The 16,121-nt window shown below is 38.3% G+C and overlaps 1 protein-coding gene across 1 annotated transcript in view; it reads right to left on the minus strand.

The window, feature by feature from the left end:
• si:ch211-89o9.6 (transcription factor Sp8) overlaps window positions 1-16,121 on the minus strand; it is a 33,919-nt gene that overhangs the window by 15,097 nt on the left and 2,701 nt on the right. Inside the window, exons 3-6 of the mRNA XM_059335100.1 lie at window positions 10,767-10,870; window positions 10,396-10,513; window positions 8,491-8,630; window positions 910-1,003 (exon numbers count right to left, since the gene is read on the minus strand). Coding sequence (XP_059191083.1) covers window positions 910-1,003; window positions 8,491-8,630; window positions 10,396-10,513; window positions 10,767-10,870 — 456 coding nt within the window. The remainder of the gene's footprint in view (window positions 1-909; window positions 1,004-8,490; window positions 8,631-10,395; window positions 10,514-10,766; window positions 10,871-16,121) is intronic.

The raw sequence follows: 16,121 nt of genomic DNA on the forward strand, positions 1-16,121 counted from the left end.
AAGGTTCTGTATAATTAAGACAATCTAAATAAATTTAACACTGCAAGAACATGTCTAAATACAAAGAAAAATGCACACAACATTACTATCTGAAAATGTCTCCAAACAGTATCTAAACTCACCACTCCTGTCCTGCACTGTCCAAAATGTCTTTGGTTTCTATTTAATTATCTCAGTGACTGGGAGTAGTTGTTGTTGTTTGGCTTCATTTGGAGATTTCTATCTATGGCAAACATCAAATAGTTAAATACAGCTCTGGCCCCGTGACCCTGCAACAGGCTCAGCGTATCAACAGGCCTTTATTTCTAAATTGCTCCCGATGCTGCGTTCATCGGTGTGTGAATGAATTCCCAATGGTGGCAGGTGGCACCTTTTAGGGTAGCCTCTGCCACCAGTATAAATGTGTGTGTGAAGGGGTGAATGAAGTGTCTGTAGTGTAAAGTGCTTTGAGTGGTCGCAAAGCAACTAGAAAAGCGCTTTTCAGTGCAGTCCATTTACCATTTCTAAACTCCCATGTTTTCAAAAAATATTATATACATCATAACAACAGGGTCCCGTCATACACACCACCCTGCTTTAATTTTTTTCTATTTAATACAAATGTTCTATTCACACACTATTTCCAGTTGCTTCTTCTTTAGTGTTTATAGCCCTTCCTTTTCATGGTGGGCTGTTAATGTTAAACTGTCGCAATATGTCTATGTATAATTTGCTTGCCACTGTACAGGAAGTTGGCCTTTTATTCCTTTTCTGTTTTTTTTATTGAAAACAAATACTGAAAAGGGACTATCCGAGTTAAGAGGCATACGTCTGACTTTGTATTGTACGGAGGGTCAGCAGATCCAACAGGGTGGTGATAATCAATAGCTCATAGTGTGATCAGTGTTTGAATGAAATGTGTCCCCTCACCCTCTTGTATGCTGAGGCCTGTCTGGTTCTGAGTCCCCATCACTGGCTCCACCTCCTCTACCTTCACCAGCATCACATCCGGCTCCTCCTCCTTCTGCTCACACAATAAAGAGAGGTAATGTCTGATGTTATTGAAAAGCAGACACACAACATAATGGCACTACCAAAACAACTGCAAACATTCCACTAACATCAAACCTAATACAGTTATTACTATTATTGTAATGCCTGTTGAGAGAATTAAAGTAACCTTTGGTCATATATATAATACAAAATAATGTGACGACCAGGGGAAGGAGGGAGATGCAGGAACCAGTTTAGACATTTTCAATCATTGATTTGAACCTGCCTTAGACAATTTAAGGTTAATATGTATGTGTCATGTTTGTAATATCTGCCAATCTCCAAAGTGCCTTAACCTGCATTCTTTCTAACAGCCAGCAGGCGGTGACTGCATTTGTAATAAGTCTGTATAGAAGTCTATAAGTAAAATGACTCTACTATTATGGCTGGGTGATATATTGATATAAAAAATGTATCGATACATTTTTGAACATGATATGGAATTAGACCATATCGCATATATTGATATAGTTAAATAAATTAATATATATATATATATATATATATATATATATATATATATATATATATATATATATATATATATATATATATAAATCCTGCCCTTACTAGGGTTTGTCATATTAGTTCTTTTGTAATGTTTTTATTCTTTACTCAAATATATTTATTTCAGAAAAAGATATTTTTTATAGGCTATTTTTATTTAAGATAATTTTTCATTTAAATGTGCACTTTATGAAGTTTTGATTTTTTTAAAAAGTTACTCCTTTTGTTATACAGTATTTATGTTCATTTACATAAAAAGTTTCAATAAAAGTACTTGTGATATGTCACAAAAAAGAGCAAAGAAACACCCCACTTTGGGTCTGTAGCAATGACTATACTTTAACATAGAAGAGTTATTTATACATATGGCTCAGTGAGTCTGAATGTGACAGCAACTAATGGGACTAATGGGACTGATGTTAATTTGGCCTAGAAATTTTAGAACAAAAAGGGTTTCTATTCTACGATCTTGCTCACATTTTTATTACTACAGAATGCATTTAGCAGAGACTTTTCTTTCTGATGATACTAATATTTGTTGAAAGAACTCATGTTTTTAAAACACTGTCCCCTGTCCACTCCAATCTCTAATGCTGCCCTAATCACCATAGCAACCAGGATCATCAGGATGAGCCAGGTCTTCAAAATAAAAGCCCGCAACGAGAAGTTCAGTTAAATAAAAGCTTGAGAGATAGCTGTGTCTACACAGGAAACCCAGGGGTATGACTACGAGTTGTGAGTACAAGCAATGAGTAACTGGGTGATATCATGAAGCCAGTCTAAGTTATGTCTGTGAAGATTATAAGGACATACTTTATTAAACTAAATATATTTCACTTTAATATTAATGAACAATATAGCCATAATGAGGCACAATTCATTGCTTTGTGTTAAAATAATATTTTCTATATTTTTAAACATATTTTTTATTCACAAATTCATTACTGTAATGCGTCCAGATAAAAATGTCATGGTTTCCCCCACACTTATATACAATAAATATTTAGTAAACTTCATAAAAATAAATATAAGTTTGTTTAATATGTGTATATTTTAATAAAATACATTTTTGTGATACCAGCTAACCTGGAGCATTTGCTGGAGTGCTTGCCAAAGGGGGAAAAAACAAAAAACCCTTCGTTGTTTTTTATTATTTAAAAATGTGTTTCGGTAATTAATTTTGCTCAGTGTCTCTAAAAATGTCAGAAAATACCTTAAATTTTTTAAATAGATTATAAATTCATATTAAACAGTGACTTTAGATTGTATATGTTATATAGAGTCAAAGAAAATATGTATTCAATGCTCTTGAATTTTTGCTATGAGCTGTACCATGTTGATGAGAATCACACAACTGTGTCTTAACAGGGTTGTTTCTCAATAGAAAAGCTCCACAAAGTAACTACCTCTACACAGGAAGTTAAGGATGTGCTTGTATTGTAAAGCTTAGGCACAGCATCAAAATTTCAGCTGAAATTTTCTAGTTTTTGTCATTCTGTCTTTCTGAATATATCTGCAATCCCCGTCTGGAATGCTCCATTTGGACACCTGCCTCTTTGAGCCCACCTTTGACTGGTCTTCCACATATGTGCTCTCTGGACCATCATTCTACTGGCCAATGACTGTAACAGCACTGTAGCAGCCCATTGTATCGGCAGTATGTGTGTGAAATGACATCTTCACAGAACTCAGAAACTATCGTTTCTAAATACGGGTTACGTACCAAGTACCAAATCAATCAAAAAGTATAAACAATACAGGAACTTTGCCATCTCCACTCTAAAATCTTTATTGTAGCCATCTCCTTTTCTTACTTTGGGTCCTGTGGGTGGGGGGTTGTGGCACTCAGAGTATATATTTTCTTATTTATTTCTCCCCCTTTTTTTTAGTTTCTTTTAGCTTTGACTCTATTAAAGTGGTCCAGTCCCCTTTGAAGTGCCCTTCAGGTGGGTTTTGAGGGCAGAATTGGTTGAGGCTTGTTTAAAAGCTCTGAACTGCTATGTGTATATATGTGTGTATATATGTGTGTGTTCACATGCGTGTTTGTATGTTCATCAGTGTACTTCATGGAGACAAAGCCTGTGGACCCCTTGGAATTTGCGGGGCGGGAGGGGGGTTGTCTACCTATTTTTCATTATTAATCTTTTTTAAATTTTATTTCCTTTTTCTTATTTTTCAACACTCAATATTGTTGATATGTTTGGTTGGCAGTATTGCCATTATCATCTATTTATTTATTGTTTGTTGTGCTACACTACCATTTTTTATTTCAATTTTTTTTGCTGTTGCCATTATTGCCCAATTGATGCTTGCCACACCTGCTTGTTTGTTTGTTTTAAACTAAATGGGAAAAAAACAATTAAAAAAAATGTATCACAAAAAAAACAACATACAGGAACTTTACAAACACTTGTAGTTGGAAACAATTTCCCCCGTGAATGACTGATCAATCTTTTTTCATAGCAGTGATGAAAAAGAGGGCTGTAAAAATAGACTTTTCAGTGGTTTAAGCATATTTTATTCTATAAATGGGTACAAAATGTGAAATATTTACACTATAAAACTCATGTAAAATGTTAGATTTATTATTACATTGAGATATAGTATTTATTCCAGCAATATAACCAATGAAACCAATACAATGCAGATCACTGGACACACCACCATTTTAAAATCTACATATAATTGAAGTGGGACATCTGGTTGTGAAGACCTCGGCATCTTGGTGAATAATAAAGTGAAGCCTACATGTAAAACCAAAAGCCTGACTCACAAAAGTCTGGCTTCTGAGACATGTAAACATGGACATATTATAAGAACTAGATATCAGACTCAAAGATGGCAACTATTCAGTCAAATGAGAATTGCTTGACTAGCACATACGTCAAGAAGTTTTCTGGCTTCTGGGTTAACTTCTGAATATGTGCAGTAGGGTTTCCCCCGCTAGCCCCGACCACAACTTCCTGCTCTGCCCAAAGACTTTCCTACAGCCAAGAAAAGAGATTTAAAAGCATGTGACTGAATAGAAATGTAAAGTTTTAAAAACCTAAAAAACTTCTGGATCACAAATTCATAATAAAAGACATATGTGAGCTTGTTTGTAGTTTGACATGTCCAGTTTTACAGAGGTCTCTTATTATTGTGGTCTATTGGTAAAATTATTTCTGGGGGATTTTTTTACCAGTGGTCACTGGGAAAAATTGGCTGCAACGCTGAGGGACGGCACCCTTGCTGTGCTGTTGGATGTCAGAGCAGAAACATTTAAAAATATAATAAAATAAAAAATCTTACCTTGATTCTAAACAATGGCCTCTGTTAAAGCCACCCTTTGAAACTAGACAGAAATGTTTATGGTTTCAAGCCAACTAATGTACAGACTTGATGCATATCAGTATCTGTGTATATGATCTCTGATATGTGCCGTCATACAAACTTTTTTTACACAATATATTCATGCAAAAACATATAACTTTATATATAGTCAGCAATTGACTTAAACTAAACAGTAATTATGTTTATTTAGCTATTTATTTTATTCCTATTTATTTTTATATTGGCTGACAATGTAATACACTGTATGGAAAATGTATACTAATGTATAACAATGTTAAATATTATCAATTCAGTTTTACGTTTCAAGAAAGTACCTCTGGGTACATTTGCAGAAAGATGAAAAATCGGTGCACAAAAGGCCCTTTTTTCTAAAATCAGTATCAGCATCGGTCCCAAAAATCCCATATCAGACAGGCTGGAGAAATGAGCACTGCAAATACAAGAATTTTGGATGATTTCATCGGTCCAGTCTGTCCGTTTAATGGCTTGCATTCACAACATTGCTTCAAAGGAAGTCTTTGACAAAGGCGATAGATAAGAATTTAAATTTTTTTAAATTTATTTTTACCATTTCTGACATCCAACAGCGAGTCATTGTTCTGCTCTGATTGCCTTCTGTTTTCCTCTTTATGGTTTTTGTAGATCGATTATATATATATATATATATGTATATATATATATATATACATACATACACTTTACTCATTCTGACAGTGAATACAGGTCAGGAAATCTCACACCACTGATAAGGATTAGCTCACTCGTGTCTTTTTCATGACAAACCATGAAAATAATGGGAACAAAAAACATCTGGATGATTCATATTTAAACTGTACCGCTTACCCCGCTAAGGACAGAAGCTAACGATCACTTTCTGCCACCAGTTAGGCTCTGCCCACAAAACACGTCCTCACTGTTTGCAAACAGTAAATTGGTCTATATTTCAGCATATTGGGGTGATGATGTAACTGGGAATCATCACTGGGAACAAGACATTAGCAGGGTGAAAACATTTCATCATGCAATCCACACGGACTATGTCTTCCGTCTCGTTAAGTGAAGCTTAATCTCCATTGAGAACCGCTTAAAATCACACAAATATCTTGCTTTAGATGAATTTTAAATGTATTAACAGGATGATAATTGATCAATCAAGGCTCCCGGTCTGTCTGTTAGCCCCCTCTCACTCACTGCAGTGGCAGCTGGCATCACCTGGAGCTGGTTGGACAGTGGCTGACTTCCCTGCCTTCACCAGGAAAATTTTCATGTTGGCTCCATTGGAGGGAAATCAACAGTGTTTGTATGTATTAATGGGATTGATTTTATTTTCCCATTCACTGTAGTGAGTGAGGGGAATCTTCCTGTAGTTAAATGGCAACACAGACAGACTGCGAGCGTTAATCAATGAATGTAGATGCGGTTAATAAGTTTAAAATACATACAGAGCTGGATGAGAGATTATGCTTCACTGGGTGCTTTACAGTGTGGATTGATATATTCAATATCATTGAAACCTGTCTGTTCGGTTAAACTTGCGTCTAAACGTGTCAACGCCAAAAATGTAATTCATGCAAAAATCTCTAGTGTTTTGTATGGTGTTCCTCAAGTCTTGGTGTCTTAATGTGGTATACTGGAGGGATTTTTGACCTTTTTATCAATTCTCAATTGGTCAAAATTGTTTTAATGTAGCACCAAATCTTAACAAACCGTTTACAAACCCAAAAATCACTGCCACAACTTAAACATAATTGAGCATAGGAATGGCAATCACACACAACCCCTGATTGAAATTGGGATGCTGTTTAAAACATAAATAAAAACAGAATTAATCAAAATCAGGATCCAGATTGTATATTTACCAACACAAAAGTTTATTATTTTGAACATTAACCCCTAAAAACCCACCTGCCTGGGTAGGTTTAAGGGAAGGGGAAGGGTGGAGATTAGACCAAAAAACATTAAAAGTTCTTCTGTTATAAGCTTTGGTGCATTAAGTCTAAAATACATCAGGGTCAAAGGGTTCTTTGAAAGGTCAAACATCATCTTGTTTCTGCAGTTGGTAATATGTAGCTAATGTTTTATTTTTTTTAACTACACCAGTTAAATAACAAGGTATAACCTTGCTCTAACCCTACCCCCACCCACTGGCAGGCAGGTGGGTTTCAAAAAACGTTGTCTTTGTACAGTTTTCAATTGAATATTTGTCACAGAAGATCATCTTGTTTTAATTCCATTTTAGACAGTATCCCAACTGATTTGGAAAACATGTTATCCTTTATAAATATACACATAAAAATTTGCATTAGCATTTGTATTAATTAAAAGTTCATAATTTTGGGGGGTAGAGAGACAAGACATGCCATATTTGCTCTGTTTTAGTTTTCTCAAGACAAATCGACCAATGTTTTTTATTTGAAGCAGATAAAGGAGGTGAGGAGTCACTCTACTCTTATTCATGGCCTCTCTAAGTCTCATTACGTTCCACTCAGGAGAGGGTGGTGAATTGAATGCAACACCTTGTGGTAAATGTGGTATATTGGTCCAGTGTTTGGCCTAATAAAAAATTTGCTAAAAAAAATGTAACACCCTTCTGATCGTAGGGCTCTGGACAAGGCAGAACATAGACTCACACAGTAAGGCTGGCAAATGTGTCATCCTGGGTGGATCATTAAAAATGTGTCCACACTTTTCTGTCTAAAACACTTATTTGACCAGGACATTTTGCAAATAGACATTTTTGAGATGAACGTTGAAATCGTTTGTCCAAAAGCTGCTTCACTTAAACATTTTGCTTGAGAGACTAGAAGTAGACCTTGTTCTTATTTCTCTCTTGTCCCAAGTCCAATTTAAAATAGATTTTTTAACTTCCATGTGAACCATTTAGAAATGCTTTTTATTCTTCTTTACTTTCTCTTTACTGCCAACATAGAGTCTTTTTTGGGTTATTACAAACTCCAGTAAGAAGGCAGTTCAGGTCTGTTCCCAGGTCTCCTCTCCGGTAGAAATTTCAGGGTGGCTCTTTTGCTGGTGTGTTTTCAGGTTTCTTATCCAGGCAAATCCCCTTCCACACATCCCACAGCTGTATGGTTTCTCTCCGGTGTGAACTCTTTGATGTTTCCTCAGGTTCCCGGCCTCAGAGAACATCTTCCCACACGTGGAGCAGCTGTAAGGCTTCTCCCCTGTGTGGACGCGTTGGTGGATCTCCACCTTCTTGGGACGGTTAAAGGCCTTACCACAGTAGCTGCAAACAAACAGTCTTTCCTTGGTGCCAGTTCGATGGAGCCCTTTGCTGGCGTCACTGAAGGGCTGGGACGAGGGGATATCAGGGCTGTTGTTGATCCAGCCGTTAATATTGGAAGAAGTTGACGGGAAATCAGTAGCTGCCATCGAGTATGAACGTGACGACATCCTTCCTCTGACTTCAACTCCGGAATGATCGTCAAAAAACTCCTCAACCAACGCATTACCGCTTTTATTGTTGTCACTCAACATGTCAAACTGTGAGTCAATTCTGCCGTCATCAATATACTGGTGTGGGTTTAAAGTTTCCTGTAGTGAGTCTATGCCCTCAACAGAGGCATTGAGTTCACATTTAAGGAGAGGAGAGGAGTCACTGACCTCCACTCCTCTGCTGCTGCTGCCGCTACGTCTTGTCCTGCTGCTCTGGATCTGGGATCGGGACTGACAGGAAGTGGACTGGATGTCCTTCTGTCCAGGGCTGGGTCCTGCATGTCCACGAGGGACACACTCCACCACTCCTTTGAGAAAAATAAAGTGGGGCAGAGAATGGAGAAAAAAACGAATAGTTAATATTTTAGTTTATTCATACTGACTAAATTTCAATGAATCATCTTTCAATGAATAATCAAGGGGCGGCTGTGGCTCAGTTGGTAGAGCGGGTTGCCCCCCAACCGAAGGGTTGGTGGTTCGATCCCTGATCGTCGCAGCCTACATGTCGAAGTATCCTTAAGCAAGATACTGAACCCCAAATTGCTCCCGATGCTGCGACCACGCAAATCGACTAGAAATAACAATCACATTGTCACATTTACTTAAAACTCGAACATCCGTTTGAATGTAGTTAATATTTGATGAGTAATGACCTGTTCAAAATCAAAATTTACAGTCTAATGTATTGTAAAAAAGAAAGTTTCCTGACTATTGCAAACTTAAGCTGCAGACATTTGGCTCAGTAACCATGCCAGAGGACTGGGTGCTTGTTGGTGTTTAATGTTACACGGCTAGAACAGGAGCTGTGAAACACTGAGAAAAAGGTTTTTAGGCCGGAGGAATGAGGATAGCAAGTTTTGCCAGTGTTATGTCTGATACGTAAGATTAGCTTTATTAGCTATGTGGTAAGGCTGCATAATTAATCAAATTTTAATCGTGATCGGGATTCTGGCCACCACGACCTGATCGCGTTTTTCTCCCCTGAAAAAAGCCTGGTTGCTGATTGGATAGAATGCTAAGCAGGATGTGACGTAGTACTTGACGCCACAACAACACACGCCATTTGTAAAAGCCGGCGAAGCACTGTTGCCAACTTAGCGACTTTGTTGCTATATTTAGCAACTTTTCAGACCCCCTTAGTGACTATTTTTCAAAAAAAGCGACTGACGACAAATTCAGCTACTTTTTATGGTGTTATTGGAGACTTTTGGAGACTCGTTCTTACACTTCTTAACGAGCCGCAGCGGCTGGTGGCTCATTAAGAAGAGTAAGAACAGTCCTCCTGCAGCAGTCTCTACCAGCTGCAGAGCCAGAGGGGATGTTAACCCATTAGCGTCCAGTCTGCAAATTGCTAATAGGCTAACAGTTAGCTCTGTAGCAGTACAGTGTGTATGTGCTGCTGCTGCAGGAGGTGTTCACTTAGCGATCTCTGTTTGTTTACAACAAGCACCAGACACTCTGTGACACACTAAAAACTGTTCCTATTGTTTGTTTAAAAGTAGTGCAATAAAAATACAGATGTTTTCCCTAGCACAACGAATAATAGTGATTTATAATTGTGATTACAATATTGATCAAAATAATTATGATTGTCATTTTCGCCATAATCATAATCATGCAGCCCTACTATGTGATAAATTCTTCCTCATGTTTATTTATAATGCACTAAATCAAAAGTAGTGATCACACACACTCTCTTTTTTAACAGAGATACTGTATTATTCACTAATTTTCTTCAGTGTCGAACAGCAACTGTTATTTTACCATCTATGAAACTCATCAGTCTACAATGATTGAAGCTTATCAACAGCTCAAACAACAAAATCCTTGATCTTCTTGGTAGATGTGTTTCTGTGTTAAAGAAAAAGCACTGAAGTGATATTAGTCTATTTCAAATAAAGGCCCAGTTCTTTGTGCAGTGGAGATAAAGGCTTCTTCACAGCTCCGTATAGTTCCTACTGTGTTCCATGCTTCAGACACTCAATGCATCAGTACTGCAAAAGTGCTGAATTTTAATACTCACCCTGACACAGAGGTTAGAGATACATTAAACAGTCTTTTGTCTATACTTACCATCATCTCCTATAAGTGGCACATCTTCCTCCGTTTCCTCAACTTGTGACATGCATTCCTCCACCTTCTCCTTCTTCACCAGCACTACCTCTGGCTCCACCAGCTCTACATCTGGGGACTGGCAAACAAGGCAGGTTTTTTTCACTTGGTCAGCAAAAAACCAGGCAGAGGCCAGGTTGATATACATGCAGCTACAGCACATATTTTGCCCAGTAAAAACACAGTACAAGGCCTCCGTTTACAAACAACTTCCAGGTTAAGCTTCTATGTAGCATTACTCAGCAGGTTTTTTTCCAGAGGTTTAATTCATTCATCATTCATTTGTGTCAACCAAAATCATAGTCACATTATTGTCTTGATGGGGTGCTTACCTTACTGTGGATGCTGTCAGAAGAGATGAGCTCGCTGCTTGCACCTCCCGCTGCAGCTCTAGCAGACCACAGAGCAACATCCATCCGCTGTTGAAACTCACCACCTTCACACAAACAAATAAACATGTATATGAAGACACTGACACATTTAAATCATCAGTGTTGACAGTGTCACAAAAGTGGAAGCATAGAAACGAAAGTACACTAAAACCCAACAAAACCTTGTTTTTTGCACATGGAGCAGGTGATTTAAGTGCCAGTGGATGCAGCAGGAGCCCAAAAGACAGTTTTAGCACTAAATGTGAAGCTCATGTGTATTGCTTGCCAAATGTTGTTAAAAGTGAAATGAGTAAACCCTAAAGTGAGCAACATCGACTTTGGCCCTGGAGAAAAAAAATCATCTGACGTCTGGTTCAGGTGTTGACACTAGGTACGCAACATGTGTAGCCCATTTCCTGGACCTGTCAGTGCCCTGTGGCTCTTAATGCTCTGACTCTAGCCTCAGTCCACTCCTTAGGGCCGTTTTCACTACTGGGCAATACGCGGGTCTCACTTGCTGAAACGCCCCTAATTTCAATACGAGCAGTCCAGAGCCTGCTTTTGCGGGACTTTTTTCTCCCCTGAAAACAGTCTGGTTACTGATTGGATAGATCGATAAGTAAAAACCGGCAAAGTAGTGTTCCCAACTTAGTGACTTTGTTGCTAAATTTAGCTAATTTTGTAGACCCCCTCGTGACTATTTTTCAAGAAAGGGACTGGAGACAAATCCAGCGACTCCTCCTAACTCTCCTTAACGAGCCGGCCTCCAGCTCGTTAGCTACAGTTAGCTCTGTAGCAGTAGAGTGTGCATGTGCTAAAAATGTGTATGTGCTCTAAATCCCTCTGGCGGCTAACTTATAGTGTTCTATCCTATATTCTAATCTAAATGGCTTAATGTTCACTAATGATTCATTTAGGTTAATATTTAGGTAAATCAAATTCAACACAGGTAACTCACTACTGTATCTGAAAACAACTATACATGTAACATCAAACTAAACTCAAGATAAATAATTCAGACTAGATGTCTCATTACAAAGGCTACAGAAATATGAGCCACTCATTCTGGTGAAAGAAAATAACTCTTTATGATTTGTAACATAAATCACTCAGTGCCTGCCCTGCGCTCTCGTTTGGAAAGGGGGGAGAGAGGGACCGAAGTCCAAGCACACATTTCACAAATTTCACACATTTCATTACTTCCTTAGTAACCTAACATGATTGGTTAGGGCAAGCTACTACTGATTAATTTAGGGGTAGGCAAAGGTAATTTTCACATCACATCCCTTGGCATTACACCAACGGGCTGAGACAAGGCAGACAAGTTTTAAATTTGGCAAAAGGAGACTAGATTGCCTTCCTGCCTGGATATGACATGTTTTTAGAACACATTGATTTTAATCTTGGGAGTCTCTGAATGCACAGCCGTGATCAGACCATGCAACGTTTTCAAAGCGGCATAAAAAGCAGAGATCACGTGGATCGCTGTTGTCAACTTCACTCTAAATTACTTGAAACTTTCATCAGTTTTTTGTTTGATGCTCCTCGGTCATGTAAAACCAAAGATATGATAGTTTAAATCTAAACTAACCGTAAAAGTAGGATGGACGAGGCAGGCAGTGCATTTTACAAAACAGAAAAAAGTGGTTGAATCAGCTAACACTATTCCTATACATATTTTTTAATGGGAATTTATTGTATATAGTTGTATTATATTTGAATTTAATCTCTATATGTTCATATTTGCAACCCATGTTTACATTTACAGGTCCAAAACAGTACACTGAGCATATTTGTGGTTTTTATTGTAATAAATATAAAGTATGTTACAGTGAAAAAAAGTCAGTTCATGGTGAAGTTGTGCTGAAAAAATGGATACCAAACATGGACAGTAAACATTTTGTATGTGGTATAATAGTGGTATAATAATAATCATTTATCAAACGAGCGTACATCAGAAAGTGAGCGTAAAGTGGACACAAGACCATTTCTACTCAAGGCTCAACGTTATTTAACGGACACAGCTGTATTGAAGCTAGAGGTGGGGGAAAAAATCGATACAGCATAGTATCGCAATATTTTGCGTGGCGATATAATATCGATTCATGGCCGCCAAGTATCGATACTTTTTTGTCATAATTAATGGAAAAAATGAAGTCAATTCTTTGGTACTTAAAATGAAATCAATTGCTTTTTTGATCCACTAGATGGTGCTGTTGAGTATTATTCTGGTGAGGTCATAACAGTGTGTTCAGACCGGACGCGTAGCGAATTTTCGCGTCGCGTTACTCGCGCGAGAATTGAATTTAACTCGCGTCACTCGCGCGAGTAAATAACTCGCAAATTTTCGCCCAAGAGACTATTTAGCGCCAAATAATTCCCTTCATTTCATTCTGTCATCAACCATGGCTGACATTACAAGCATAGCGTCCCTGTACCTGCTCTGGAAGTCCGAGATACGTCGGAAAACACCGCCGTCGTGTCTGGGTGAGTGACATCATCCGGAGGCGCACTCAGCACGGAGAGAGGACCGCAGAGTACTTCCACCTTTTTCCTGTCCCTCCTGCCGACCCACTCCTCCTTCCTGCCTCTTTTCTCCTCTCTCTCATGTATGTATCTCGGACACTGTCGTCCAGAATCTCAACGCTGATAGGCTGTCCCGAAACAGCGTCACTCGAATATTTCGCCAAAGTTGAATTTATTGAACTCACGAGAATTCGCGTTGTTTCATTCGCGCCGCGACATCGCAAGAAACCCGCGATTCGCGCCGCCGGCAAAAATTTGCGTGTTTGCATTGACTTTGTATGTAATCTTGTCGCGCGAAATATTCGCTACGCGTCCGGTCTGAACGCACCGTTAGAGGTGATGGTCAGCGCGACAGAAGAAGTTGGTACAACAAAGATGGCGGCACCGGAGATAATAAATAAGGAGAGCCCCGTCCGCGTTAATGTCAAGCGTGTGGATTTATTTTGGATTTTTTTTTAACAAGGAAGGGACGAATGAGATAGAAATGACAAATGGAGTTTGCAAGGAGTGCCGCATGAAAATAAAATACTCGGGGAATACAACGGACTTGCGGGCTCATCTAACTCGGCACCATCCTGAGATCGCATTAACTGATGACACCAAAGCTAACGCTACATCAGCGCTACCAAGAAACCAGCCAACAAAACTGCCTCTCAATTCAGAACGCGCAAAGGAAATAACACAATCCATTGCTTGCTTCATGTGCAAAGACTTGAGGCCATACAACGTTGTGGAAACGATGGTTTTAGCTACATGTTAAAGACACTGGAACCAGGTATGTGACTCCGTCGCAACGTTATTTCACGGACACAGCCGTATCAAAGCTATACACAGCAGTAAAGCTTGAAGTTGAGGAAAGTTTGGGAACAGCTGATATACTTGCGATAACTTGTGTTGCGTGGACGTCGCGGGCAGTAGATTCATATGTGACTATAACGGCTCATTGTGTGACAGATGACTGGAAGCGTCTGTCTCACGTTCTTTAGACTCGAGCAGAACATGAAAGTCACACCGGAGCAAACGTTGCACTGCATGTTTGATATCAGTTCAGTTCAGTTTGACTGAATACTTTGTTGGTCAGTCTGTGGGTTTGACTCTCATTGTGGAGAAATAAAAAGACTGTCTTATTTGACAAAACAATTATTGATTTAATTTAATTTTGTGGACACAAAATGCAGTTAAATAAGTAATTTTAAACAGTAAAATCGCAATATATTGTATCGCAATACTCACCATATCGCGAAATGCTTAAAATCGCAATAATATCGTATCGTGACTCAAGTATCGCGATAAAATCGTATCGTGGGGCCTCTGGTGATTCCCACCTCTAATTGAAGCTATACAGAGCAGTGAAGCTTAAAGTTGAGGAAAGTTTGATAAAATGCTGCAGTTGTTGTCGTCTATACATGTTTGATAAAGGTTCAGTTTGACTGAATACTTTGTTGGTCAGTCTATGGGATTGACTCTCATTGTGGAGAAATAAAAAGACTGAAGTAAGATGAATAGATTTTCTCTTATTTGACAAAACAATTCTTGATTGAATTTAATTTTACGGACACAAAATGCAATTAAACAGTGAAATCGCAATGTATTGTATCGTAATAGTCACCATATCTTAAAATGATTAAATTCGCAATAACATCATATTGTGACTCAAGTATCGGGATAAAACCATATCGTGGGGCCTCTGAAGATTATCTAATATTAGCATAAAACTGACATTGGACATACGACTTACTGACAGAATGCTTGCTACACGTTACATTAGGCATACGAAGTGTCAGGAGCCCACAGTTTTTCCATTCTCACTGCTGATGTCTCAAGTCTGTGTGTGGATGTGTCCCTTGGTGTGAAAAAGCACTGGCATTTGATGACCTCAGTTGTTGGGTTGGATCACTGTGTGTTTTAATGTTCCTCTTCTCTATTCTGCAATGATCGTACGGCTGTATCGTATCAGTAAAAACAGAAAATCTTGACAATCACTTACGACTTTTATCTGGAAAAACTGCTACTTGCAACTCACAGATTCAACAAAGTAGTAACAACAAGCAAACTCGAAAGGAATAGCTGCAATCGGCCATAAAACAGAAAAAGATTAAGCAACTACAAACAAATGCATCAAATGCCATGTCACAAAAAACTGAAGTCTCCTCATTGGAGCAGTTGTTAGAATAATCTGTGATTCTGTCTCTGTTTGTCTCTGTGAATGGGGGTCACTATCTGTTGACGCAGGTCACTATCTATGCGTGCGTAGTTCACTAACCGTGTATGTAACCCCTCTGTGCATTTATAGATTAATCATGCAAGATGATTTGATACAATGATCATGTGCTAATATTGTTTTAACACCGTGATTACTCTAAATACAGAATACAGCCATAATTAATACACTTATTCCATCTGCTTAAACTTTCTCTGTCCTACTTAGAGTAAGATTCTATAATCACAAAAAGGTATATTTTATGTTTTATATTTTTTATAGACATTGCAAAATCTGTGTCTTTAATAAAATCTCTGCAAATCATACCAAAGCCAGGAGGTGGTGATTTGAAAGTTTGTTCCAGGTCAGGTCACAGATATGATGTGCTGAGCAGAAAGATAACTGTCTTCTCTGCTTGGTGACATGACCGGTCCACAATATTGATTAAAACTGACAGATCAACGGATCGAGAGGGAGGCACCTTCTGGAGAGTTCTACCTACATTCTTGGTAAACTTTGTCAGGTTATAAAAAAGGGTTTGAGGGAAAGAAGGCTGTTCCAGACTTCATAAACTGATCTGCCTTTTTGTG

The sequence above is a fragment of the Centropristis striata genome, chromosome 1 (genome assembly GCF_030273125.1).
Source record: "Centropristis striata isolate RG_2023a ecotype Rhode Island chromosome 1, C.striata_1.0, whole genome shotgun sequence".
NCBI classification, from domain to species: Eukaryota; Metazoa; Chordata; class Actinopteri; order Perciformes; family Serranidae; genus Centropristis; species Centropristis striata.